The 23,825-nt window shown below is 41.9% G+C and overlaps 1 protein-coding gene across 2 annotated transcripts in view; it reads right to left on the minus strand.

The window, feature by feature from the left end:
* PPP4R2 (protein phosphatase 4 regulatory subunit 2) overlaps nt 1-11,549 on the minus strand; it is a 99,102-nt gene extending 87,553 nt beyond the window's left edge. Inside the window, exons 1-2 of one of the 2 annotated variants that reach the window (XM_066244592.1) lie at nt 11,296-11,549; nt 10,331-10,412 (exon numbers count right to left, since the gene is read on the minus strand). In XM_066244592.1, coding sequence (XP_066100689.1) covers nt 10,331-10,412; nt 11,296-11,329 — 116 coding nt within the window. In that variant the 5' untranslated portion in view covers nt 11,330-11,549. Of the gene's footprint in view, nt 1-10,330; nt 10,468-11,295 lie in introns of those variants that run through there. The other variant, XM_066244591.1, reaches the window with a different exon arrangement.
* Nucleotides 11,550-23,825: the final 12,276 nt, after the last annotated feature.

A 23,825-nucleotide genomic window follows, 5' to 3' on the forward strand; every position in this document is an offset into this window, starting at 1 on the left:
GTTAGAACTTAACTAGTGTATAATTAGTAGATAAATAAAAGTTGACTAGACAATATGACCTTAGGTAAGGTAGAGTTATTAATCAGTACTGACCTTTTAGAAGTTTGTACCAATATTGTTATTGCTATTCAAGTTATTGTATAACTGTACTTTGAATGACTTACCACCTGATTTATAGCTTATAGAAATGAACTGTTGCCTAGAAATATGTAACCATAGTGAAACAAAAACAATTATTAATCAGTGTATTCAAAATACCATGTGATTGTAACTTAGTTTATGTGTATAAAAATAAAGCTAGACCAGCATTTGGCAGAGATGCCTGGCAGTAAATGCTAAAGAGAAAAAGGAATCCGGCTCTCACTCGATTCATGCCGACGCCGTCTCTTCCTGTGGGACCCCTGGATTCCCCCCGGGGCTGGACCCCGGCACTCACTCATGGACCTCAGCTGTAGAGGACATTTTATGAATTTGACCCCAAAGGCAAGAGAAGTAAAGGCAAAGAAAAATCAATGGTGACTACATCAAACTAAGAAGCTTCTGCACAGCAAAAGAAACGGACAACAAAACAGCCAACTAAATGGGAGATATTTTCAAACAACAGCTCAGATAAGGGGTTAATATCCAAAATGTACAAAGTACTCACAAAACTCAGCAGCAAACAATCCAATAAAAAAAATGGGAAGAGCTAGCGTGCGGAGGACCCGGGTTCGATTCCCGGCCAGGGCACATGGGAGAAGCGGCCATTTGCTTCTCCACCCCTCCGCCGCGCCTTCCTCTCTCTCTCTTCCCCTCCCGTAGCCAAGGCTCCATTGGAGCAGAGATGGCCCAGGCGCTGGGGATGGCTCTGTGGCCTCTGCCTCAGGCGCTAGAGTGGCTCTGGTCGCAACATGGCGACGCCCAGGATGGGCAGAGCATTGCCCCCTGATGGGCAGAGCGTCACCTCATGGTGGGCGTGCCAGGTGGATCCCGGTCGGGCGCATGCGGGAGTCTGTCTGTCTCTCCCTGTTTCCAGCTTCAGAAAAATGCAAAAAAAAAAAAAAAAAAAAAAAAAAAAAATGGGAAGAGGACATGAACAGACACTTCTCCCAAGAAGAAATAAAAATGGCCAACAGATATATGATAATAGATTAGCTATTATCAACAAGACAAGAAATAGAAAAAGACGCTGATGGAGTAGGCAGACATTCCAACTGCCACCTCCAAGGACCAAACTGGATTACAACTTAATTTAAGGCCAATGATCTTGAAAAACCAACTTTGGACTAAACTAAGAGGAGTCTATAACCAAGGATCACAGAAGAAGCCACATGGAAACTGGTACAAAGGGTGAAGACGTGGAGAGTGCTGCCCACTCCCAAGAGTGAGCGGTGGCAGCTGAGGGTCCAGAGGGACACTCACTGTGGGGAGGGTCACCCTGAGAGGTGTGGTTGCTCAGCCCTAGTCCTGGACCCTCAACCAAGAGCCCCAGAGCCTTGAGGAGGCGCCCACGCAGCACTTAGCTGTGAAAAGAGCCAGATTTCTGTCTGCGAGAAAGAGACAGACCTCTCAGAGACACAAGCTCCATCTTAAAGGGCCCGCTCAGAAAATCTCATTCACAACCACGTACCTGGGGTTTCGGTGGAGGAGAGCTGAGCAGACTAGAGTTGCATGAGGAGAGTGTAAAGTTGGAGGCCCAGCAAGAGACACTGTGGGGACGACCACCAGAACTCCTGTGCTGAGTCAGTCTACAATGGTACAGTCGCCATCTTTCTTGGGCAGAGTGTCCCCTCTGAGTGGCACCACCCTGGGAAGAAACTGCTCTGCCCTCGGGAGTCTCTCTTACCCCAGTCATGGCAACGGGTTGTTCTGAGAGGTCAGGAAGCAAAGGGCATGTCAGTGACTCAGTTTTCTGGTGTTGAGACCGGAGCTCCCCTTACAGTCTCCTGAGTGTATGACTGGTGCTTCTGCCTCACCAGAGACTCTGCGGAAAATGTCCAGAGAGCAAGGAGATCTCACCTCTGGGTCTTAGGGGACACACTGGACTCCTAGGGCCACACCGCCTGAGGTCTACTGAAAAAGTCTGGCCAGACTGACACCTGGGCCAGGTCAGAGCCACACCCACGACCCTTCCTAATCCCTGAATTGATGCAGACTCCAGACTCCAGCAGAGGTTTTTAAAGTGGTGGAGCTCAAAAAGCAGCCAGAAAGCAGAAAGGCTGCAGGAAGTGGAACTCAGTGACCCTTCCCCCCAGGACCAGTATGGGTAAAAGCAAGCCTAGGAGTGCACCTTGGTATTTTCATGTGCCCTGGGCCCAGCAGAAGCAACTACAAACTCTGGATTGCCTGCAGCTCAAAGAAGGTTGCTGAGTGCCAGTCACAGGCAGTGTTTCCCACTTGTCTGCACTAGATTCCTGCCAGGGAGGCCCAGAGCTGGCACATCCAGGGGCCAACTGCAGAGAGCATCGGGTCAGGACCTAACAACCCTTGCCAGAGTGGTATCCAAAGGAAGGGCTCCTCACACCCGGGCCAGTTGAGGCAAATTTCGCTCTCTGTGATCAGCACTGGTACAGCAGCTCATGTGCATTGGACAGGGTGGAGCTTCACAGTCAGCCTGCCTGGGTGCTGGATATCCTGCCCTGCTGAGCTAGATTCCACAGGGGGAAGGGAGAGAGGTTTGGAGCATGGACATTTAAAGTGTGGGTCCCTGTGAGCCTAGTATTGGATCTGGTTGAGGGGCTCAGCCACTTTCTGCAGGGGCACAGTCACTCCAGGAGAAGACTCTCTCAGTCTTCCTCCCTGAGACCAGGGTTTCACCAGCTGTAAGAACTACTGCAGAGGGGGCTGTCAGACCTACTTTGGCCTGAACCTGCTGCTCACCTTGTTGGGGAGAAGTAAAATGTGAGCATCTGGCAGTGGCAGAGGTATTATGCTCTGGAGTAGGGGCCACTTTCCCCAGACTGAGATACTGACCAAGAGACCCCTGAAACGGGGTCCCACTGATGTTTGATTACCAACCTCAGCCCTCCTAACCCAACAAGCTTGCAACCAGAAGAGAAGCTGACTGGGTAAGGTCAGTCTGGGCCCACACTAGTCTTTCTACAGAAGATTCTGTGTGAAGACCAGGCAGCTGCAAGAGGAAGTAGAGCAGCTGAAAAGTGGAGGAAAATCTTACAGAGCTTGAGGCTTTTACAGAGCTGCTGTCATCTCTAAGCAGGAGTAAGCTGATCCTTACACACAGGTTGGCCCCTCTCACACTACCCAGGTACAGAAAATGCAGATACAAACATCGAACTGCTGTAGCTGCAGACAAGTAACCTACAGTGGGTGACAAACAACAGCTTACGCCAACCCAAGAAGACCTAGAACCAACACAACTGGTTGTGCGTGGCAAACAGTACCAACCCTAGATTCAGCTAACTACACAAACAGCACACCCAAAGGAGGAGTCTAGCAGGCACTGGACACTGTGGAGAACAAATACTTGCAATAAGACAGACATGGCACAGTGTGTAATACACACAATCAGGGTTCACTCTTAGAGGTAGCAAGCCTAAAGGAATAACCATATCCACAAAAGGTCCAACTACATTCAATATTCACAGACAATAGGAGGGAAAATAGTACCCTCAAGAAACATTCATAGAACAAGGAAAACAGGTGACCTAGAGGTCAGTACCACCGAGCCCACCTTCCTCAAAAAGAAACTACAAAACACTCAAAGTAATACAGCGCTATGTAATACACAGACAAAATGGACAGACTGAGAAATGTGACCCAAATAAATCAACAAGAGAAATCCCCAGAGAATGAACTATATGAAATGGAAGTAATCAAACTACCAGGTCAAAGTTTAAAATAATGATTTTTAGGAAGCTTAAGGATCTTAGAGCAACAATGAATGGTCATAATGAGCACATAAATAAAGAGATAGCAAGTATCAAAAAGGACATTAAACTCATAAAATGGAACCAGTCACAAATGACAAATACAGTATCAGAAATGAAGACGGCAGTAGAAGGAATCAACAGGTTGGATGAAGCAGAGGATTGAATCAGTGATTTAGAAGACAAGATAAATAAAAGCAGGGAAGCAGAGCAGCAAAACAAAAAGAGGCCCAGAAGGACTGAGGAAACTCTAAGAGATCTCTGTGACAACATGAAGAGAAACAACATCCACATCATAGGGTTTCCTGAAGGAGAAGAGAACAAACAAGGGATAGAGAACCTGTTTGAAGAAATCATAGCTGGAAATTTCCCTAAATTGATGAGGGGAAAAGTCACACAAGTTCAAGAAGCACAGAGAGTCCCTATAAAAAGGAACCCAAAGATGCCTACATCAGGACACATCATAACTAAGATGTGAAAGTTAAAAGAATACTAAAAGCTACAAGAGAAAAACAGTGAATTACCTACAAAGGAGTCTCCATAAGGATGACATCAGACTTCTCAACAGAAACACTTCAGGCCAGAAGGGAATGGCAAGAAATATTCAAAGTAATGCAGAACAAGATCCTACAGCCTGACCAGGCGGTGGCACAGTGAATAAAGCATCAGACTGGGATGCAGAGGACCCAGGTTCGAGACCCTTAGGTAGCTAGCTTGTGCACGGGCTCATCTGGTTTGAGGAAAGCTCACCAGCTTGGACCCAAGATCACTGGCTTGAGCAAGGGGTTACTCGGTCTGCTGTAGCCCTATGGTCAAGGCACATATGAGAAAACAATCAATGAACAACTAAAGTGCCAGAACAAAAAACTGATGATTGACGCTTCTCATCTCTCTCTGTTCCTGTCTGTCCCTATCTATCCCTCTCTCTGACTCTCTTTCTGTCTCTGTAACAAACAAAAAACAAAAAACCTACAACCAAGACTACTTTATCCAGCAAGGCTACCATTTAAAATTGAAGGAGAAATAAAGTTTCCCAGAAAAAGGAATTCATTACAACCAAACCAATACTGCTAAGGAGTCTACTAAAAAAAGAGCAAAGAAAAAGAGAAATCGAGAAAGAGAAGAATGTAGATTTAAAGAATAAAATGGCAACAAATAAATACATGTTAATAATAACCTTAAATGTAAATGAATGAAATGCTCCAATCAAAAGACATAAGGTAGCTGCATGGATAAGAAAACAGGACCCGTACATATGCTGTCTACAAGAGACCCACTTCAGAACAAAGGATACACACAGACTGAAAGTGAAGGATGGAAAAAAATATTTTATGCAAATGGAAATGAAAAAAAAGCTGGAGTAGCAATACTTATATGTGATAAAATAGACTTTAAAACAAAGTCTACAGTAAGGGATAAAGAAGGTCGCTACATAATGATAAAGGGAGCAATCCAACAGAAGGATATAACCATGTAAATATTTATGTGCCTAATATAGGAGCACCTAAATATATAAAGCAGATTTTGATGAACATAAAGGGCAAGATTGACAGCAATAATATAATAGTAGGGGATTTTAATACCCTGCTAATATCAATGGATGATCTTCCAGACAGAAAATTAACAAAGAAACAGCGGCCTTAAATGACACACTAGATCAGCGGTTCTCAACCTGTGGGTCGCGACCCCGGCGGGTGTCGCACGACCAAAACACAGGTGTCGCCTAAAGCCATCAACTGGATTTAATAGATATCTACAGAACTTTTCACCCAAAGTAGCAGAATATACATTCCTTTCAAGTGCTCATGGCACATTCTCTAGTATAGACCACATGTTAGGGCACAGAACGAGTCTTAATAAATTTAAGAAGATTGAAATCATATCAAGCATCTTCTCTGACCACAATGGCATGAAACTAGAAATCAACTACAATAGAAAAACTGAAAAACATTCAAACACTTGGAAACTAAATAGCATGTTATTAAGTAACAAATGGGTTAAACAATGAGATCAAAGAATAAAAAATTTCCTGAAATAAAAATTAACATACAACTCAAAATTTATAAGACACAGCAAAAGCAGTACTGAGAGGAGTTCATAGCATTACAGGCATAACTTAAGCAAGAAAAAGCTCAAATAAATAGCCTAACCCTGTACCTAAACGAACTAGAAAAAGACAACAAATAAAGCCCAGAGAAAATAGAAGGAAGGAAATAATAAAGATCAGAGCAGAAATAAATGACATAAAAACTAAAAAAACAATACAGAAGATCAAATGAAACCAAGACCTGGCTCTCTGAAAAGGTAAACAAGATTGACAAATCTTTAACCAGACTCATGGAAAAAAGAGAAGATCCAAATGCATAAAATTAGAAATGAAAGTGGATAAGTAACAACTGACACCACAGCAATATAAAGGATGGTAAGAGAAGATTAATATGCCAAAAAACTGGACAACCTAGGCAAAATGGATAAATTCATAGAAACATACAATCTTCCAAAAGTCAATCTGGAAGAATCAGAAAACCTAAACAGACCAATTAAACAAATGAAATTAAAACAGTTATCAAAAAACTGCCAGCAAACAAACATCCTGGACCAGATGGCTTTGCAGGCAATTTTAGCATTCAAAGAAGAACTAACATCTATAGTTCTCAAACTATTCTAAAAATTCAAGAGGGAGAGGCAAGCATGATCCTTATTCTAAAACCAGGTAAAGCCACTACAGAGAAAGAAAACTCTAAGTCAGTATCCCTGATGACCACAGAGGCTAAAATTCTCAACAAAGTATCAGCAAACGGGATCCAGCAAAATATCAAAAAGATCATACATCATGACCAAGTGGGATTTATTCTGGGGAGGAAAGGCTGGTGCAATATTCACAAATCAATCAATGTGATTCAGCCTGACCAGGCGGTGGCGCAGTAGATAGAGCATCAGACTGGGACGAGGAGAACCCAGGTTCAAAACCCCAAGGTTGCCAGCTTGAGCAGTGGCTCATCTGGCTTGAGCACAGGCTCACCATCTTGTGCGAGGGGACACTGGCTTGAGCATGGGATCATAAACACAACCCCACGGTTGCTGGTTTGAAGTCCAAGGTCGTTTACGGCCATATCACCCTGAAAGTCCCCAATCTCGTCTGAAGTCCAAGGTCACTTGCTCTGCTAGAGCCCCCCTGGTCAAGGCACATATGAGAAAGCAATCAATGAACAACTAAGGAGCAGCAATGAAGAATTGAAGCTTCTCATCTCTCTCCGTTCCTGTCTCATTCTGTCACACACACAGAAAAGGACCGGGTTACATATACTCAATGGAATACTACGTGGCTGTGAAAAAGAAGGAAATCTTCCATTTTGCGATGGCATGGTTGGACCTGGACATCATTATGTTAAGTGAAGTAAGCCAGGCAGAGAAAGAAAAGCATCACATGAGCTGGCTTATATGTGGAATCTAATGAGCAAGGTAAACTGAGGAATGGAATAGAGGCAGAGGCAGGGTCTCAAGGAGCAGAGGGACAGCAGTCAGAGGGACAGCTAGCTATCAGAGGGAAGACAGGATGGGATCAGAGAAGGTAAAGGGATTAAGTGAATTTATATATACATAATACATAGATACAAATTACAGATCAGCAAATCCCGGAGGGAAGAGGGGGAACCGCTAGGAGGAGGGGAGCAAAGAGGGTGTAATGGGAGGCACATGGTTAGAGGTGAGGGTGTTATATTGAGTGCGACACTTGAATCCATGTTAACACAATAAATAAAAATTAATTTAAAAAAAACATTAATAAAGGCCCTGGCCGGTTGGCTCAGCGGTAGAGTGTTGGCCTGGCGTGTGCGGGACCTGGGTTCGATTCCCGGCCAGGGCACATAGAAGAAGCGTCCATTTGCTTCTCCACCCCCCGCCTCCTTCCTCTCTGTCTCTCTCTTCCCCTCTTGCAGCCGAGGCTCCACTGGAGCAAAGATGGCCCGGGCGCTGGGGATGGCTCCTTGGCCTCTGCCCCAGGCGCTAGAGTGGCTCTGGTCGCAGCAGAGTGACGCCCCGGAGGGGCAGAGCATCGCTCCCTGGTGGGCAGAGCATCGCCCCCTGGTGGGCGTGCCGGGTGGATCCCGGTCGGGCGCATGCGGAGTCTATCTGACTGTCTCTCCCCGTTTCTAGCTTCAGAAAAATACAAAAAAAAAAAAAACCAAAACCACATTAATATAGAAACTAAGCATTTGTCCTCAATTTGGAATAAATTGAAGGTGTCTCATTCCACATTAAAAAACATATAAACCGCAAAGGCTAAATGTATAATAAAGCTAAATGTATAAAAATAAGCTGCTTAAACAATATATCTTAAAATAACAGCCTACCACCACCAATCATTTTAATATAAAATATTCTTAGTAAATGTACAAAAACCTAATAGGGGTGGCAGAGACATTTTGTTTAAGTCCTTTATAAAGACAAAATAATTGTCCAGAAACATCAGTTAAATTTCTCTAGCTACCTGGTGATCCAGTCAGGATATTAAGAAGTTTTCTTTTCAACTCTTTCAACTATTTATACATTTACAAGCCACTGTATTTTATCAAAAAAGAAAGGCAGTTTGTACTGACCTGATAAGCAGAATAATGGAAGAGGTTCTTAAGTATTTATGTACAAATAGTTTGATATAATCTTATGTATCAAAACTCTGAAAGTAAAATGCTATTACTCCTAGTACTGTAGAAAATGGTAAGTTTGGACCAACCAGTGATTTCTTTTTGAAAACTGGTATGTACTCATTTTTAAGTTTATCTATATGAAACCAGTTACTGTAGTTATTTTAAATCATTTTTTACAATCAAGTGTTCTAAAAGACTAAAATTACTTTCCTTTTTCTAAATGGTTCCATTTCTTAAATGCAATAAATAAAAATATAAGATTGAACAACACATCACAGTCACATTCTTAAGTTGAATGGTAATTTTAATAAAGCACTAAGGAGTTTTCTTTCTTTCTAAAGGCAGGCTAGTTAAGGCTACACAACAGTCATAAACAAATCTTTTGAGAAAAGAGCATTTTCTATTAAACCCAAAGAAAGTACACATCACTTGTTGAAACTCACATTCTTACAGTAGACCTCAAAAAGAAATTTTAAAACAAGAAGAGTTGGGAGTCCATAAAAATCCCACTTATTGGCCTGACCTGTGGTGGCGCAGTGGATAAAGCGTCAACCTGGAAATGCTGAGGTCGCTGGTTCGAAACCCTGGGCTTGCCTGGTCAAGGCACATATGGGAGTTGATGCTTCCAGCTCCTCCCCCCCCTTCTCTCTCTCTGTCTCTCCTCTCTCTCTCCCTCTCCTTTCTAAAATGAATAAAAAAAAAAAAAAAAAAAATCCCACTTATTAACACTGCATCTAGAAACCTTTCCCTTCCTGCTCCGCACTCCTTATCCAAAGATAGGACTACAAAGAAGTCACCTAAACCGCACTGCTCTCTGGGGCTTAACTTCACTAGAGTATGAAAACAGGTCCTGCTACCCAAACTACTCACACACAAAATGAAATGTTTTTTTTGACAACAGTCCTAACTTCAGAGTATAAGTTTCGGATTTACAACATTTGGAAACAAGCCTAATAAAATGCTGAGCAGATGTAAGTTAACTATCCTAGAAAGTTTACAGGACAGTCGGACAGTCAAAACTGTAGCAACTGGAATTTGTCAGGTAACCATCCTGAGTCCTCCTGAAATACAGACAGGACACCTTAAACACCCGCATATATAAATATGACAACGTAAGGTTGGACATAAGACAATATGAGAAAATACCACCAAAAAAGAATCTGAAATAGAATCCAAGTCACAAAATCTTGGAAATAAGCCTGTTATGGCCAAAAAAAAGAGTTATAAATGGAAAAGGCATTGTTCTTTTCTCTGGCTCTTTCAGGCTAAGTTTTACTAAATGCACTAAAGCATAAATATATAATATACACATCCTTTTAAGAAGTTTAACAAATGTTTAAAATTCACTACAGAGGCCTGACCTATGGTAGCGCAGTGGATAAAGCGTCGATCTGGAAATGCTGAGGTCGCCGGTTCGAAACCCTGGGCTTGCCTGGTCAAGGCACATAGGGAGTTGATGCTTCCAGCTCCCCCCCCCCCCCCCGTCTCTCTCTCCTCTCTGTCTCTCTCTCTCCCTCTCTCTCTCCTCTCTAAAAATGAATAAATAAAAATTTTTAAAAAAGGTAAATTAAAATTCACTACAGACCATGCATGAAGTCAAGTACAACTGCTCACAAAAATTAGGGGACATTTTATAGCTTCATATTCATTTTGAAATATTAGCTAATATTTGTGAGCAGTATATATGCACTCAATAACTGCTTTAAATGACCAGGGCTTTACAGATTGTTCAATTCTTCTAAAGTACATTTTTCCCCTTCTCAAGAAATTTTGAATGATACATAGGTCTGTTACAAGGAATACATGTTTTCAACTCACATTGTTTCACCAGTCTTGGCTACATGACAGAGAAATTGATCCAGGACTGGACAAACTTCCTTTTTTCCCCTCTTCTCAAAATCTAGATAAGGGAAGAAAGAAAAGTTATCAGTATTACTCGTAAGGCCACCAACCATTTTCAATGCCCTCTAAAAACAAACTTTCCTCCCTTATATTAAGAACAAGGAAAAAAAAATTATGTCTCAACCAACTATCCACCTTAACTCTCCAAGCTCTACTCCACGTGTACACTCTTCTTTCACAGGTAACAAGAATCCTCCTAAATAGGGAACTCACTTCACAAACCATTCTGAATTCAATCTTTCTCAAAGTGTAGTCTGGGATAAAACCAGCATCAGCTCCATCTGCTAATCTGATCAAAATTAATGTCCAAAGCTCCACTGAATTTGTTTACCTAAATGAAGGTCATAAATTTGCGTTTTAAGAAACACCACCCACCTCTTATTGCCGTCCAAAATGATTCTGAATTATCAAAGCGTAATTCTCAAAAGGTCGAAATCACGCTATTGTGTTTGAAAACCTGTTGTCAAGCCTGTTGCTTGGAAGGCGACCACTCTAGAATTAGGGTGGAAGGATGACTCCAGAAACCCTGAACTGCTGCCCCTCCCCTCCTCCAAACCTTTGCCTTTTTCCTAAGCTGACGCGGGGCCTGCGGGACTGATGGAAACCAGCGCCTGCCGGAGGGGCTGCGCGCGCGCGCGCCGCCGAAGCCCGGAGCGCCGGGACAGGGCCGGGGCCGGGCCGCGAAGGCTGCGGCTCCCCTCCCCCCGCCGAGAGCCGGCGGCGCGGACACAAAGCCGAGCACGGGCGGGGGCGCTGCCCGCAGGACTCCCGCCCCCGGGGCGGGGGGGGGGGATGGGGTCCGGGTAAGTACAGCTGTCCCGGGAGCCCGAGGACAGAGGCCGCGGCGGCCCGAAGCAAGGAGCGCGGGCGGCCACCCCCACCTTTCAGCGCCTCCTGCAGCCTCTCGACGTCCATGGCTCCCCGGAGTCCCTCCAGGCTCCGCGGGTCTCCGGGCCCCGAGCGCCGTCCCCGCCCCCGCGCCCGCCCCCGCCCTCGCACACACTCCCGCACGCAGGTGACTGGGCGGGGGAACCCCAGGGAGCCGGGGGAAGCGAGCGAGAGAGCGAGGCCGAGAGAAGGAGCGTCTCCCGAGCCGCTACCGCCAGCCCTCCAACATGGCGCCCGGCACGTCACCGCGCGCACGCTCCCGCCGCGTCCCAGCGCCGCCGAGCCGACCCGGAGCCGGAAAGCGCGTGCGGACGGAGGCGTGCCGCCGGGCTGGGCCGGGGCGGGCCGCAGCCGCTCAGGCCGAGGCCGGGCTCCCGCCCGGTGCTGGCTGCGTGGTGCCTGAGTGAGCTGAGGATGACGTGGTCAAGGCAGGGAGTGCACGCAGACCCCTTCGTTCTGCGGCCCTGCCTGTTGCTACCTGTGTGACCTCTGATCGATTTACTGAGCCTTGCTTTCCCTTCTGCACAGGGAGTGCGCTAGTATCGACCACCCTATCGGTATAGGTGAGAATTAAGTGAGCGTGCGGACACAGTGGTCAGCGTACACTCAATACTGAGGGCGAGATTCTCGCCTTGCTTGAACCCAACGTTCCTTATGAACCCACCCTTGAAGAGAAACAGCATACACAACAAAGTAATTAAAAGTTTAGCGGTTGGAATCAGCTTGAATCAAAGCCCAACTCAACTAATTACTCCGTGTGACCTGGACTAGTTACTTGAAACTCAGCACTGGTGCAGTATCTATCTGAAAACAGATTTGTAAAATGGCCATGAGGCTTGGATGAAACCACGATTATGAAGGATTTAGCACAGTTTCTAGAACTCATAAGCTCTCAGTTAACTAGCTCCTGTTTTAATCATGACTTTCATTACATCACACAAGTGCTGGGTAAAGAGGACAGGGACTTCAGAAGTCCCCTCCAGCCCTGACGTTTCACAAGCGCTATAGCTGAGATGTAGCCAACTCCTCTGGCAAAACAGCTCCAGAACCTAGAACATTAGGCTCCCAGCCATGTGTGGACATTCTTATTTTCTTTTTTCTTTTTAAATAAAGCTTTTTTTAATTTTAATTTTTATTTATTCATTTTAGAGAGGAGAGAGAGAGAGACAGAGAGGAGAGAGACAGGGGGGAGGAGCTGGAAGCATCAACTCCCATATGTGCCTTGACCAGGCAAGTCCAGGGTTTTGAACCGGCGACCTCAGCATTTCCAGGTCGACGCTTTATCCACTGCGCCACCACAGGTCAGGCCCATTCTTATTTTCTACTCTCGTCTGTGAGCTTCTCAAAAGATACCGAATTATTCCGCCATCTGTCAACCAATGGTCATTGTCACTAATTCAATGCCAACAGGAATTACCAATTTGACATGCAATAAAGAAGGAAATTTCATGCAGTGGAAATAGCTCAATTTTGACACAGAAGGGCTGCTAGGCCTCTCTCTGTCTAGACAGCTCTGAGCAGCTCTGGTCCAGTTGGAAACAGTCTTCTTTCACTTTTGAGTGGTGTGGGGCAGCTGTGTTAGGCTTGCTTGCAGATTTACCAGCTGTAAGCACTCTGCTTATTAGTGCGTGAGCACGTAGCAGAGGCATGTGTGTATAGCCTCTTTAAAATGCGGGTGCTTCCCCTGGGCACTGATTCTCCCAGATCGCTCTCTTGCCACTGCCACCATGAGGTGTTTTCCTTGCTCCCTTGCCCTTACCGTGAATAGGTTTTCTTTTTTTTTTTTTTTCATTTTTCTGAAGCTGGAAACAGGGAGAGACAGTCAGACAGACTCCCGCATGCGCCCGACCGGGATCCACCCGGCACGCCCACCAGGGGCGACGCTCTGCCCACCAGGGGGCGATGCTCTGCCCATCCTGGGCGTCGCCATGTTGCGACCAGAGCCACTCTAGCACCTGGGGCAGAGGCCACAGAGCCATCCCCAGCGCCCGGGCCATCTTTGCTCCAATGGAGCCTTGGCTGCAGGAGGGGAAGAGAGAGACAGAGAGGAAAGCGCGGCGGAGGGGTGGAAAAGCAAATGGGCGCTTCTCCTGTGTGCCCTGGCCGGGAATCGAACCCGGGTCCTCCGCACGCTAGGCCGATGCTCTACCGCTGAGCCAACCGACCAGGGCGAATAGGTTTTCTTTTATTAGCTCTTTCCCTTTTGTTGTTTATTTGCCCGTCTGTCTTTGCGAAACTCCAATAAACGGGTATGGCCTGACACATTAGGGCTCCAGTTTCTCTACTGTCTGCCTCAATCCAACAGGAACCTGCCTGGCCTCTGCCGGCAGCATTACAGGTGGAAAGGAAAAATAGCTCCCAAACTCATAGGGGATCTAACTTACATAAAGACTAGTCCCACCCCATGTGACATTGGCAACCCACTGATCCCTTTCTGATGTGGAGCAGATATTGGCCTTAGAAGATAATGGTTGCTTTTTTGCATAAAGAGCAGCAGCAGCCCTGGCTGGTTAGCTCAGTGGTAGAGCATCGGCCTGGCGTGCAGGAGGCCCAGGTTCGATTCCTGGCCAGGGCACACAGGAGAAGCGCCCATCTGCTTCTCCACCCTTCCCCCTCTCCTTCCTCTCTGTCTCTCTCTTCCCCTCCTGCAGCCAGGGCTCCATTGGAGCAAAGTTGGCCCTGGCGCTGGGGATGGCTCTGTGGCCTCTGCCTCAGGCCCTAGAATGGCTCTGGTTGCAACAGAGCAAGGCCCAGATGGGCAGAGCATCGCCCCCTGGTGGGCATGCTGGGTGGATCCCGGTCAGGCGCATGCAGGAGTCTGACTGCCTCCCCGTTTCCAACTTCAGAAAAATACAAAAAAAAAAAAAAAAAAAAAAAAGAGCAGCAGCTAAGAAAACTTTCTAGGTGGCATAGACCTTGAATGTGTTTGACTGCCAGACCCTGTGAGCTTGGACTGCTGAGGAGTTTAGATGGGGCTGTGGCAACAGACAGGGCACTTATGGAAAGTTGCTGAAGTCTGTTATCAAAGAGCTGTATGGCTAGTTACCTGTAATGAAGTTTTACCTTGGGTGATTTTTACAGACAGCTGCACTATCATGGACTGAACACTGAGCTGTATAATGGACTCTTGAATCAGGGACTTCAACAAGATGGGAGCAGTGGCTCTCCTGTTGGATGGACAGTATGAGAGATGCTGATGGGGGTCTGTGGCACCTCTAGAGGTCCTCCTGCACCTGGAAGCTGCTCTCATTCAGTTGCAAAGATGCACCAAGGACACTTCAATGGACATGGCCCTGGACTATCCAGGCCCTCCCACCTAATATGGGGAAGGGGACTAGAGGTTTGGGCCTCCAGTTAACTCTCTGGGCAGAGTGCTCAGGGAGACATTGTGAAGGGCAGCTTTGTAATTATTGTCATTTTTTGAAATAGCTTGTTTTTTTTTTTTTGTAATTCTGTACTGTTTCTATGATATAATATACCTCATTTCCCACACAGAGACCAGTGCAGAAAATACTTGTTTTGTAGATTGTGAGGCAGGCAACCCTAAAGGAATGGATTGTTAGGAAAACAGCTGTATTAAGCTTGCTTGCTTGCACTTTGCCTGATTAGTGCATGAATATATGGCAGCACCACATATGTCTATGTAACACTATGGGTGCTTGACCTCAGGGTGAATTGCAGATTGCCTGTCCGCCACTGAGGGGCCATTTTGCTGTTTGTTCGCCTGCTGCTGTGAGATGTTTTTCTGCCTTTTGCTCATCCACCATTACAAGACTATTAAACGGGAATGGCCCAATAATTTCTGGTTCTACAATTTCTTTACTGTCTGCCAGAATCCAGGCTGAACCTGCTTAGCTTTAGCCACTGGCATTACAGCAAACCCCCCTGCAGCCAAGAGTCCCTCTGGCCCTCCGCTACCGCTCACTCCTGGACTAGGGGCAGCCCTTTTCATGTCTCCGCCGTTCCTACCAGTCTCACTCAGTGTGGCTTCTGTGATCCTTGGTTATGTACTCCTCTTCATTTAGTGTAAAGTTGATTTTTCAAGATGATTGTTTTCAAATTTCATTGTCATCCAGTTTGGTCCTGGGAGGTGGCACTGGAACGTCCACCTACTCTGTTGCCATCTTGGAATCTCCCTTTGATATGATTTTTCTCATTTCATTCATGTGGTGTATCACATTCATTATTCTCATGTGTTAAATCATCCCTGTGCCTTTGGAATAAACCCCACTTGATTGTGATATATTATTTTAAAGATGTATTGTTGTTTTCAATATGCTAGTATCTTGTTTAGGATTTTTGCATCTGTATTTTTCAGAGATATTGGTCTGTAATTTTAGTGTGTGTTGTCCTTGTCAGGTTCTGTGTCAAAGTAATGTTGTCCTCATAAAATGATTTATAAAATATAGACTCTTCTTCATTTTTTTTTTCTGTACATGAAGATTAGGCATTAAAACTTTTTTGAATTTTTGGTAGAATTTACTAGTAAAGCCTGGACTTTTACTTTTGGGGTGGTTTTTAATAACTTGTTCGATTTCCTTACTGTTGGCCTTTTTTAGATTTTCCAGGTTTTTGTTTGTTTGTTTGTTTGTTTTTTACAGAGACAGAGAGAGAGTCAGAGAGAGGGATAGACAGGAACGGAGAGAGATGAGAAGCATCAATCATCAGTTTTTTGTTGCGCATTGCAACACCTTAGTTGTTCATTGGTTGCTTTCTCATATGTGCCTTGACCGCGGGCCTTCAGCAGACGGAGTATCCCCTTGCTCGAGCCAGCAACCTTGGGTCCAAGCTGGTGAGCTTTGCTCAAACCAGATGAGCCCGTGCTCAAACTGGCAACCTTGGGGTCTCGAACCTGGGTCCTCTGCATCCCAGTCCGATGCTCTATCCACTGCGCCACCGCCTGGTCAGGCAGATTTTCCAGGTTTTTATGATTCAGTCTAGGAAAGTGCGTGAGCACATAGTGTGTACTTCTAAGAACTTGTCCATTTCTCCTAGGTTATCTACTTGTTAATTTATTGTTTTTCTTACTATTCTTATACAGTCCTCTTTAATTCTGTGGTATCTGTTATAATTTCTCTGATACCTTTTCATTTCTGATTTTATTTGAGTGTTTCCTCTTTTTATTGAGTCTAGACAGAGGTGTGTAAATTTTATTAATTTTTTCAAAAAAACAGCATTTTGTTGCATTTTTTTCTATTGATTGTTTTTTATTTTGTTTAATTCTTCTCTCTCTCTCCCTCTATTTTTTATTTTTTTATTTTTATTTTTTTTAGTGAGAGAGACAGAGCCAGAGAGAGAGGAAGAGAGAGGGACAGATAGGAACAGACAGATAGGGAGAGAGATGAGAAGCATAAGTTCTTCATTGTAGCACCTTAGTTGTTCATTGATTGCTTCCTTGTATGTGCCTTGACCAGGGAACTACAGCAGACCAGGTGACCCCTTGCTCAAGCCAGCAACCTTGTGCTTTAAGCCAGGAACCTTTGGGCTCAAGCCAGCGACCATGGGGTCATGTCTATGATCCCGTGCTCAAGCCAGCGACCCCACGCTCAAGTTGGTGAGCCCATGCTCAAGCCAGATGAGCCCACACTGAAGCTGGCGACCTCAGGACTTTGAACTTGGGTCCTCCGTGCCCCAGTCCAATGCTCTGTGCACTGACTGCGCCACTGCCTGGTCGGTCCAGTTAATGATTTTTAAAGCAGCTAAGCTACAGCTAAAACAATATTTTTAACTAGTTGGAAAAACTTACATATTATTTTTTAATGTTATAAATTTTAACCCTTGAAGTCTTATATAAGAAACACACTTCCAAATTAATACCAAAAGACATCTTTTTTAAAGCTTTTAATTTAAAAAAGGTAAAAGTACCTGGTATTTAAAAAGACAAGACAGTAATTTTTAAAAGACAAAACAGTAATTAAATCATAATACTTTTAATTTGCTACAATAATTCCTTTAGAATATCCCTTTTATGCTGTTTCTCCCAATGAAAAATTACTAAAAAGAGCTTTCCAACATGAAAAATACATCAGGGGCTCCTTGGGAGCTATGAATAATGGGTATACTTCTCAGTGACAAACTCATGAAAGGGATGAAGCAGCGGTTGCACCTGACTTTTATATGTTCATGCATGTGGTAATGCAAACACAAATGCAGATCCTGAAGTCTCAAGAAAATATTTCCAGTTTTGACCTGTAAAGAACAAAAACCAGGGCAAATTTCTCTCTTTGCCAGAGTAATCTCATCAGCTTTAAATCCAGCACTGCAAAATTGTGAAATGATATGACATACAGTTTCACTATAATTCTTCAATTTACAGACCACAGCAAATGCTGGCTCCTTCTTCAAAAGGAATGTAGGGTGTGTGTGTGTGTGTGTGTGTGTGTGTGTGTCTATGTATGTAGTCTGTGCTTTTTTAATTTTTAGAAAGTTATCATAAAGATTTGATCTAACCATTAGAACTTGGTCCTATCTGCAAAGAGATCCCCAAATTCTGTCATTCTGCATATAATGCCAAAAAAAAGCAAAAATAGAATAGAGGAAGATGAAAAAGTAGAAAAATATAAGAAAGATTTCCTACTATTCTATTCAATGAGAATATAATGATTTTAATGGCTTGCACTCCCATGCAATTAAACATATTTCAAAAGTCAACATATTGCTGAATCCATTCATGAAATCATGTTTCTTTTGGTTTATCTAAAACATCCCATGTATCTTATAAATATCAGGCCATATTTATATATTTATCTCAATTTTTATGAATGTTGTCTTGTTTCAAGGTGGGTTGAAATGATTGTTCCATTATTGGATCACTATATTGAAACTGTGCATAAGGTTTTTATGGTTTTATGAAATCATAGTTGCAATAAGATAAAGTCTCAAACTTCTAAGTTTATTTAAATACCTGTTTCAATAATAAATTCAGTAGAAGTCACAACAATTTGCAATGGAAGCACTGAAAATGTTATATAAATCTCAAATAAATAATAAAGCTTGGAGCATTATATCCTAAATAAAAAAAATTGTCATTTTGGAAGTTGAAAGAAAACTTAAGTAGATTTTCTAGATAGTTAATTCTTTAAACCTGGAAATTTTCAATGTAAGTCATAATTTCCAAGATTTATATTGGAAAAAAAAACTCAGCAAGAAAAATATTGTCAGCATTTCTAGTTACTCAGCTAATAAAAATCTCAATCTCAATGCATATAGAAATAGTCACATTTTGCTATTAGAAGGTGTTCTTCCTTTCTCCGATGTAAATCAATAGTCATATGCACTAAAACAGAATTTTAAAGGAAATGAGGAGAGGACAGGACAGGAGGAGAAAAGAGAACCAATCTCATGCCCTTTCCATACAGAGATCCAATGTGCATATTAGCAACACATCCTTTGACAAACTTCAGACCACACAGATGGCATGTTTTAGGAATTCACTGAATTAAAATTTGTAGTTATAAATTTCCAAGGCACTAGTGTAGTAGTTTTCTGGGAATTATCAAAGGCAGATAACTACTGCCTCATGATAACATATTAACTTTATAGAAAAGAATAAACATTTCAAGCAGCAGGGATTGGAAGAGTAAATTTTCTCTAAATTCTTCACCAAACTACCTAACATTTCAAGATACAGCAAAAGGATTCCAAGACATAAAACCATACTAAATTGTAAGGTTTTACATTCTCATAATGCATCATTCTAGAATGTTCTTGAGTTCTATGATATACCTTTAATGAAAACACTATTCTGCATGTTAAGACCAAAACCAAGAGTTGAGAGTTCTGGGTAAACCTGGCTCTCATTACATAAATAAATAAATAAATAAATAATAGTAATACAATTAAATAAATAAAAAATAATAAATAAATAAATAAATAAAGATAAAAATAAAAGGCATTGCTATATTCAAAGTCTTTGTACCAGATTTTTTTGTGGGACTCATCAAAGGAAGAAAAGAACTTCTTTAGGTCTGGAGCCAACAACTCTGAGTGACATTTGTGCATCTGACAGGCTGTGCTGAATGAGTGCAAGGAAGACTGGAGTGGAAATCAGGGAATCATGTTTACATCCTGGCTCTTTCATGAAAACCCTATTTGTGGGTATATAGGATGAATTTTCTCCCCTCCAAATGACAATCCAAAAATTGCCCCACATCCTTAGATACATAGAACATAATGACTTTAGTGGTAAATAGAGAAAATATAAAATACAACAACAAAGATAAGAATTTTACATTTTTATGGTAATTTTCTTTTTTCTTTTATTTTTAAAAATATTTTATTGATTGATTTTTTTAGAGAGAGAGGAGTGAGAGAGAGAGACAGAGAGAGAGAGAGAAGGGGGAGGAGCAGGAAGCATCAACTCCCATATGTGCCTTGACCAGGCAAGCCCAAGGTTTCGAACTGGTGACCTCAGTGTTCCAGGTCGACGCTTTATCCCACTGCGCCACCACAGGTCAGGCCGGTAATTTTCTTTTTAAAAAAATTTTTTAATGATTGATTTCTGCAAGAGAGGAAGGGAGATGAAGAAAGATAGTAACGTGGAGCTATTCCTATATGTGCCGTGCCAGGAATCCAATAGGCAACCTCTGTACCTTGGGAGGACACCATCAAACAAATGAGCTATCCAGCCCGGGCATAATAATAATTTTCTTAACAAAAACAATAAACCACAAGTCACTCAATTGATCAAAGAGAAAATATGGGTTATTACTCTAACATCGTGGATTTAAATGTGTTACTACCATAATGGAGTTGCATATCTATATTGATAAATGTCTATATACTGTAATACCTAGGTTTTTGTTGACTTCAGTTATTGTTCGTTTGGGTTTTTGTTGATTTTTTTTTCCATGAAAAATTTGTCGCAGTTTTTGTCAACTGCCTCGGATTTCCTTGGCGTGCCCATGTAACCTCGCTGCTAATTTTGTGAAAACAAAGGGCGATCCACACATTCTCCTGCTCAGTGTGGCGTTGTTTCTCATTGTGTGAGCATCACCCCACGTGTCTAGCCAAACAATTCCATTGCTTTCCAATGTTTTTGTGCTTTCTTTTATTAATTGCGAATGCTAATATTACAATTACATGTCAGTGATTATTGAGCATACAATATTCGGTGTAACGTGTTTATTTTGCGTTTTCCAGTTTCAAAATGCATGTAACGCATGTAAGAAAAATCACATGTCCCTGTTAAGTGTTTACCTTGATAATAATGCCATTTTAAATGTTCATGTATTTTTTACATTAGTTTTTTATAGTCATTTTATATTAATTTTGTTAAGCCAGTAGCCACGGCCACCATCACAGCCTCCTGGCCCATGCAGGTTCACATTTGATTCGGACAGATGGTAATGAAACAACAGAGCCAAGAACTGGTGGGCCATTATCTTTAATCCTAGCTTGCACCCCGCGGGAAAGAAATACACACAATAGGAAAACATTTCCCTTTCCATTCAGGGCTTCCAAAGCCACTGACTTATCCGAGTTTTCCTAGAATCAAAGGTTTCTACCTCACCAGCCTTATTCACCTCTGTTCCCCATCTCCTTCTCTCTGCACAAACTAGCTTCTCCTTAAGCACTCTGCCATCTTGGCTGCTTCTCCTCTCCTCCAAATGGCCTTTCTCTGCTCTCTTCCAGCATGGGCTCCTCTGCCTCATTTTATAGTGTAGAAATCAAAACCTTTAATCCAATATACAAGCAAGGAAGTCTCTGATACAAAGTCACTTAGGATGAGAAAGGTTTAGCCTTAAAACTCAGCCTTAGGCTATAAGGACCCTGCCTGCTTACAGCCTATCCCCCACACCCAATGCAAATTATTAGCGAGCAAACATATATATCATATTTACAAACTTATTTGACAAATTTCTTATTGTTTTTATTATTAAATGCTACATTGATCCTCTATAAAATGTGTTTTTGGTATGTATTTTGCAGTATCTAGAATGGTGTTTCCCAACGTGGGGCCCACGCCCCACAGGGGGGCAATTTGATAGTTAAGGGGGGCAATTTGAAAATGGACTCCACACGACTTTAACTCTTTCGCCCTGGGCCATTTAAATGCAATGCTAGATATTGGTGCCAAATTTAACAAAAAATGCAATTCTTAAATAATTGCGGTAAATAACTATTAAGTATAATTTCATTTGACGAGACCAAAATATCAACTGGGTGATTGGCGTCGTCAAGTTAACTTCGTCCTGGGTTCACCGCGGAGCGTGCCGTCTGCTGCGGGGAACCCTGGACGTTTTAAAAACTCGCTAAACAACGCAGTTATTCTCACCTAATTGGCCCATCGCAACTTCTGTAGTGTTTCACATCATTCAGTTGGTGTTAATTTGAAATAAGTGTCAGTCAAAACTGTTGTAAAAGCTCATTGATTTAATAAATATACGTATATATATTGTATAGATATAATTGGTAAGTATTTGATTTTATTTTTATCAATATTAAACTCTTTAAGTACTTCTTCCATCGGGGCTAGAAAGCACTAAATATTTTATAAATATTATTGGGGCTATAATAGTGCATGCACGACAATTTTAATTTTAGAAGCATAACTTTCCAGAAAATTTTGTCAAGTGGAAAAAATATAGATGCCTTTTGATTTGCGGTGGTAATGTAGTAAATGTGTTATATACATTTAAATAAATATGAATTTTTAGTATACCTTTACTCTATGTCACATTGAATATATTTTAACACATATTTTAATATAAGTTTTTAATTGATCTTATTTTTATTTCTTATAGCTCATAGTAAAATGAGTGGTGCAAGCAAGAAAAAAACTCATCAATATTCAGAGGAATATCTAAAATTTGGGTTCATACCCGCTGTTCACGATGAGCGGATTCCTTTTTGTCTTTTATGCCAGCAATGCTTGACCAACGAATCAATGAAACGAGGTCGTCTTGAGGCGCATTTGAAGGCGAAACATAGTGCTCATATTAATTCAGATTTGAGTTACTTTAAAACTTTAAAGAAAATTTTTGAAAAAAGGACAACATTAAAGTCTCTATTTACTGCTCATACTTCAACTAATAATCGTGTTCTTGAGGCTAGTTATCAAATTTCTTTATTCATCGCTAAAACTGGAGAAAATCACACTATAGGAGAGAATTTAATAAAACCGTCAATATCAGCATTTCGTAAAACGGTTCTTGAAAAAGATGACAAAGATGTAAAAGCTATGCCACTCAGTAATAATTCTGTTAGCAGAAGAATAGATGAAATGAGTGAGGATATTGAAAAACAACTTATTGAAAAGCTGAAAACAAGAAAATTCTCCTTGCAAATGGATGAATCAACTTTGAGAGACAGTGAGGCAGTATTGATAACTTACGTAAGATATATTGATAAAGGACATTTTGCTGAAGAAATGTTGTTCTGTAAAAGATTAGAAAGCACCACTACCTCCAAAGATATATATAATAAGCTAAAAAACTACTTAGATGTCAATGATATACCAATGAAAAATATAACATCTTGTACTGCAGATGGTGCTCCCAATATGATGGGCAAGAAAAATGGCTGCTTAAAATTGATGAAAGATGCGAATCCAGAAATGATTCTTGTGCATTGTGTTATTCATAGGGAAAACTTGGTAGCTAAAAACATCTCGCCTGTTCTGAATGAAGTATTACATACAGTAATAAAGTGTGTTAATGCTATTAAAGCTAGTGCCAAATGTGAGCGTCTTTTCAAGCTATTTTGTGAAGAACAAAATGAAGACCATGTGAGACTTTTACTTCATACTGAAGTAAGATGGCTATCTAAAGGAAACTGTTTGAAAAGATTTATGGAAGTGTTTGATACTCTTAGTGATTTTTTAAGTGACAAACCTGAAATGAAGTATCTGTTAACAATAGATGGTAAAGCATTTGTGAATTATTTAGCCAATATCTTTGAAAAACTAAATATATTAAATAAGCAACTTCAAGGAACAAATAAAACTCTTGTCGATGCAAAAGCAAAGATATTTGGTTTCATTACCAATATTGAGTAATGTCAGAAACATATTAATAACAAAAACTTTAAACAGTTTCATTGGCTCCAAAAATGTGAAGTAACTGATACCGCTTTACTTGTTATTGTCAATCATTTGAATATTCTATCGGCTGATTTAAAAGAAAGATTTTCTGATTTAAAACAAATTGATTTCCCAACATGGATGATGCAGCCAATGTTAATGGATTTGTCTGATATATCAAATATGCAGTGTCAAGAAGAACTCGCAGAATTGCAAAATGATGAGTCAGTTAAAGCTTTATGAGTCAGTTAAAGCTTTATGTAATATCAAAGGAGCGATGGCATGGCTTTGTGAGGAAACAGAAATCAAATACCCACCAATTCAACCAAATGTGCAATAAAACTATTGCTACCATTTCCATCTTCATTTTTAGCTGAATGTGGATTTAGTGCTATAAATGATTTACTGGTAAAAAAAAGAAATCGGTTGGATATAACACAACGTGGAGACTTGAGACTAAAGCTAACCAAATTGTAACCTAATATAAAATCTCTGTGCAGC

The sequence above is a fragment of the Saccopteryx bilineata genome, chromosome 10, assembly GCF_036850765.1.
Source record: "Saccopteryx bilineata isolate mSacBil1 chromosome 10, mSacBil1_pri_phased_curated, whole genome shotgun sequence".
In the NCBI taxonomy this organism is placed as follows: Eukaryota; Metazoa; Chordata; class Mammalia; order Chiroptera; family Emballonuridae; genus Saccopteryx; species Saccopteryx bilineata.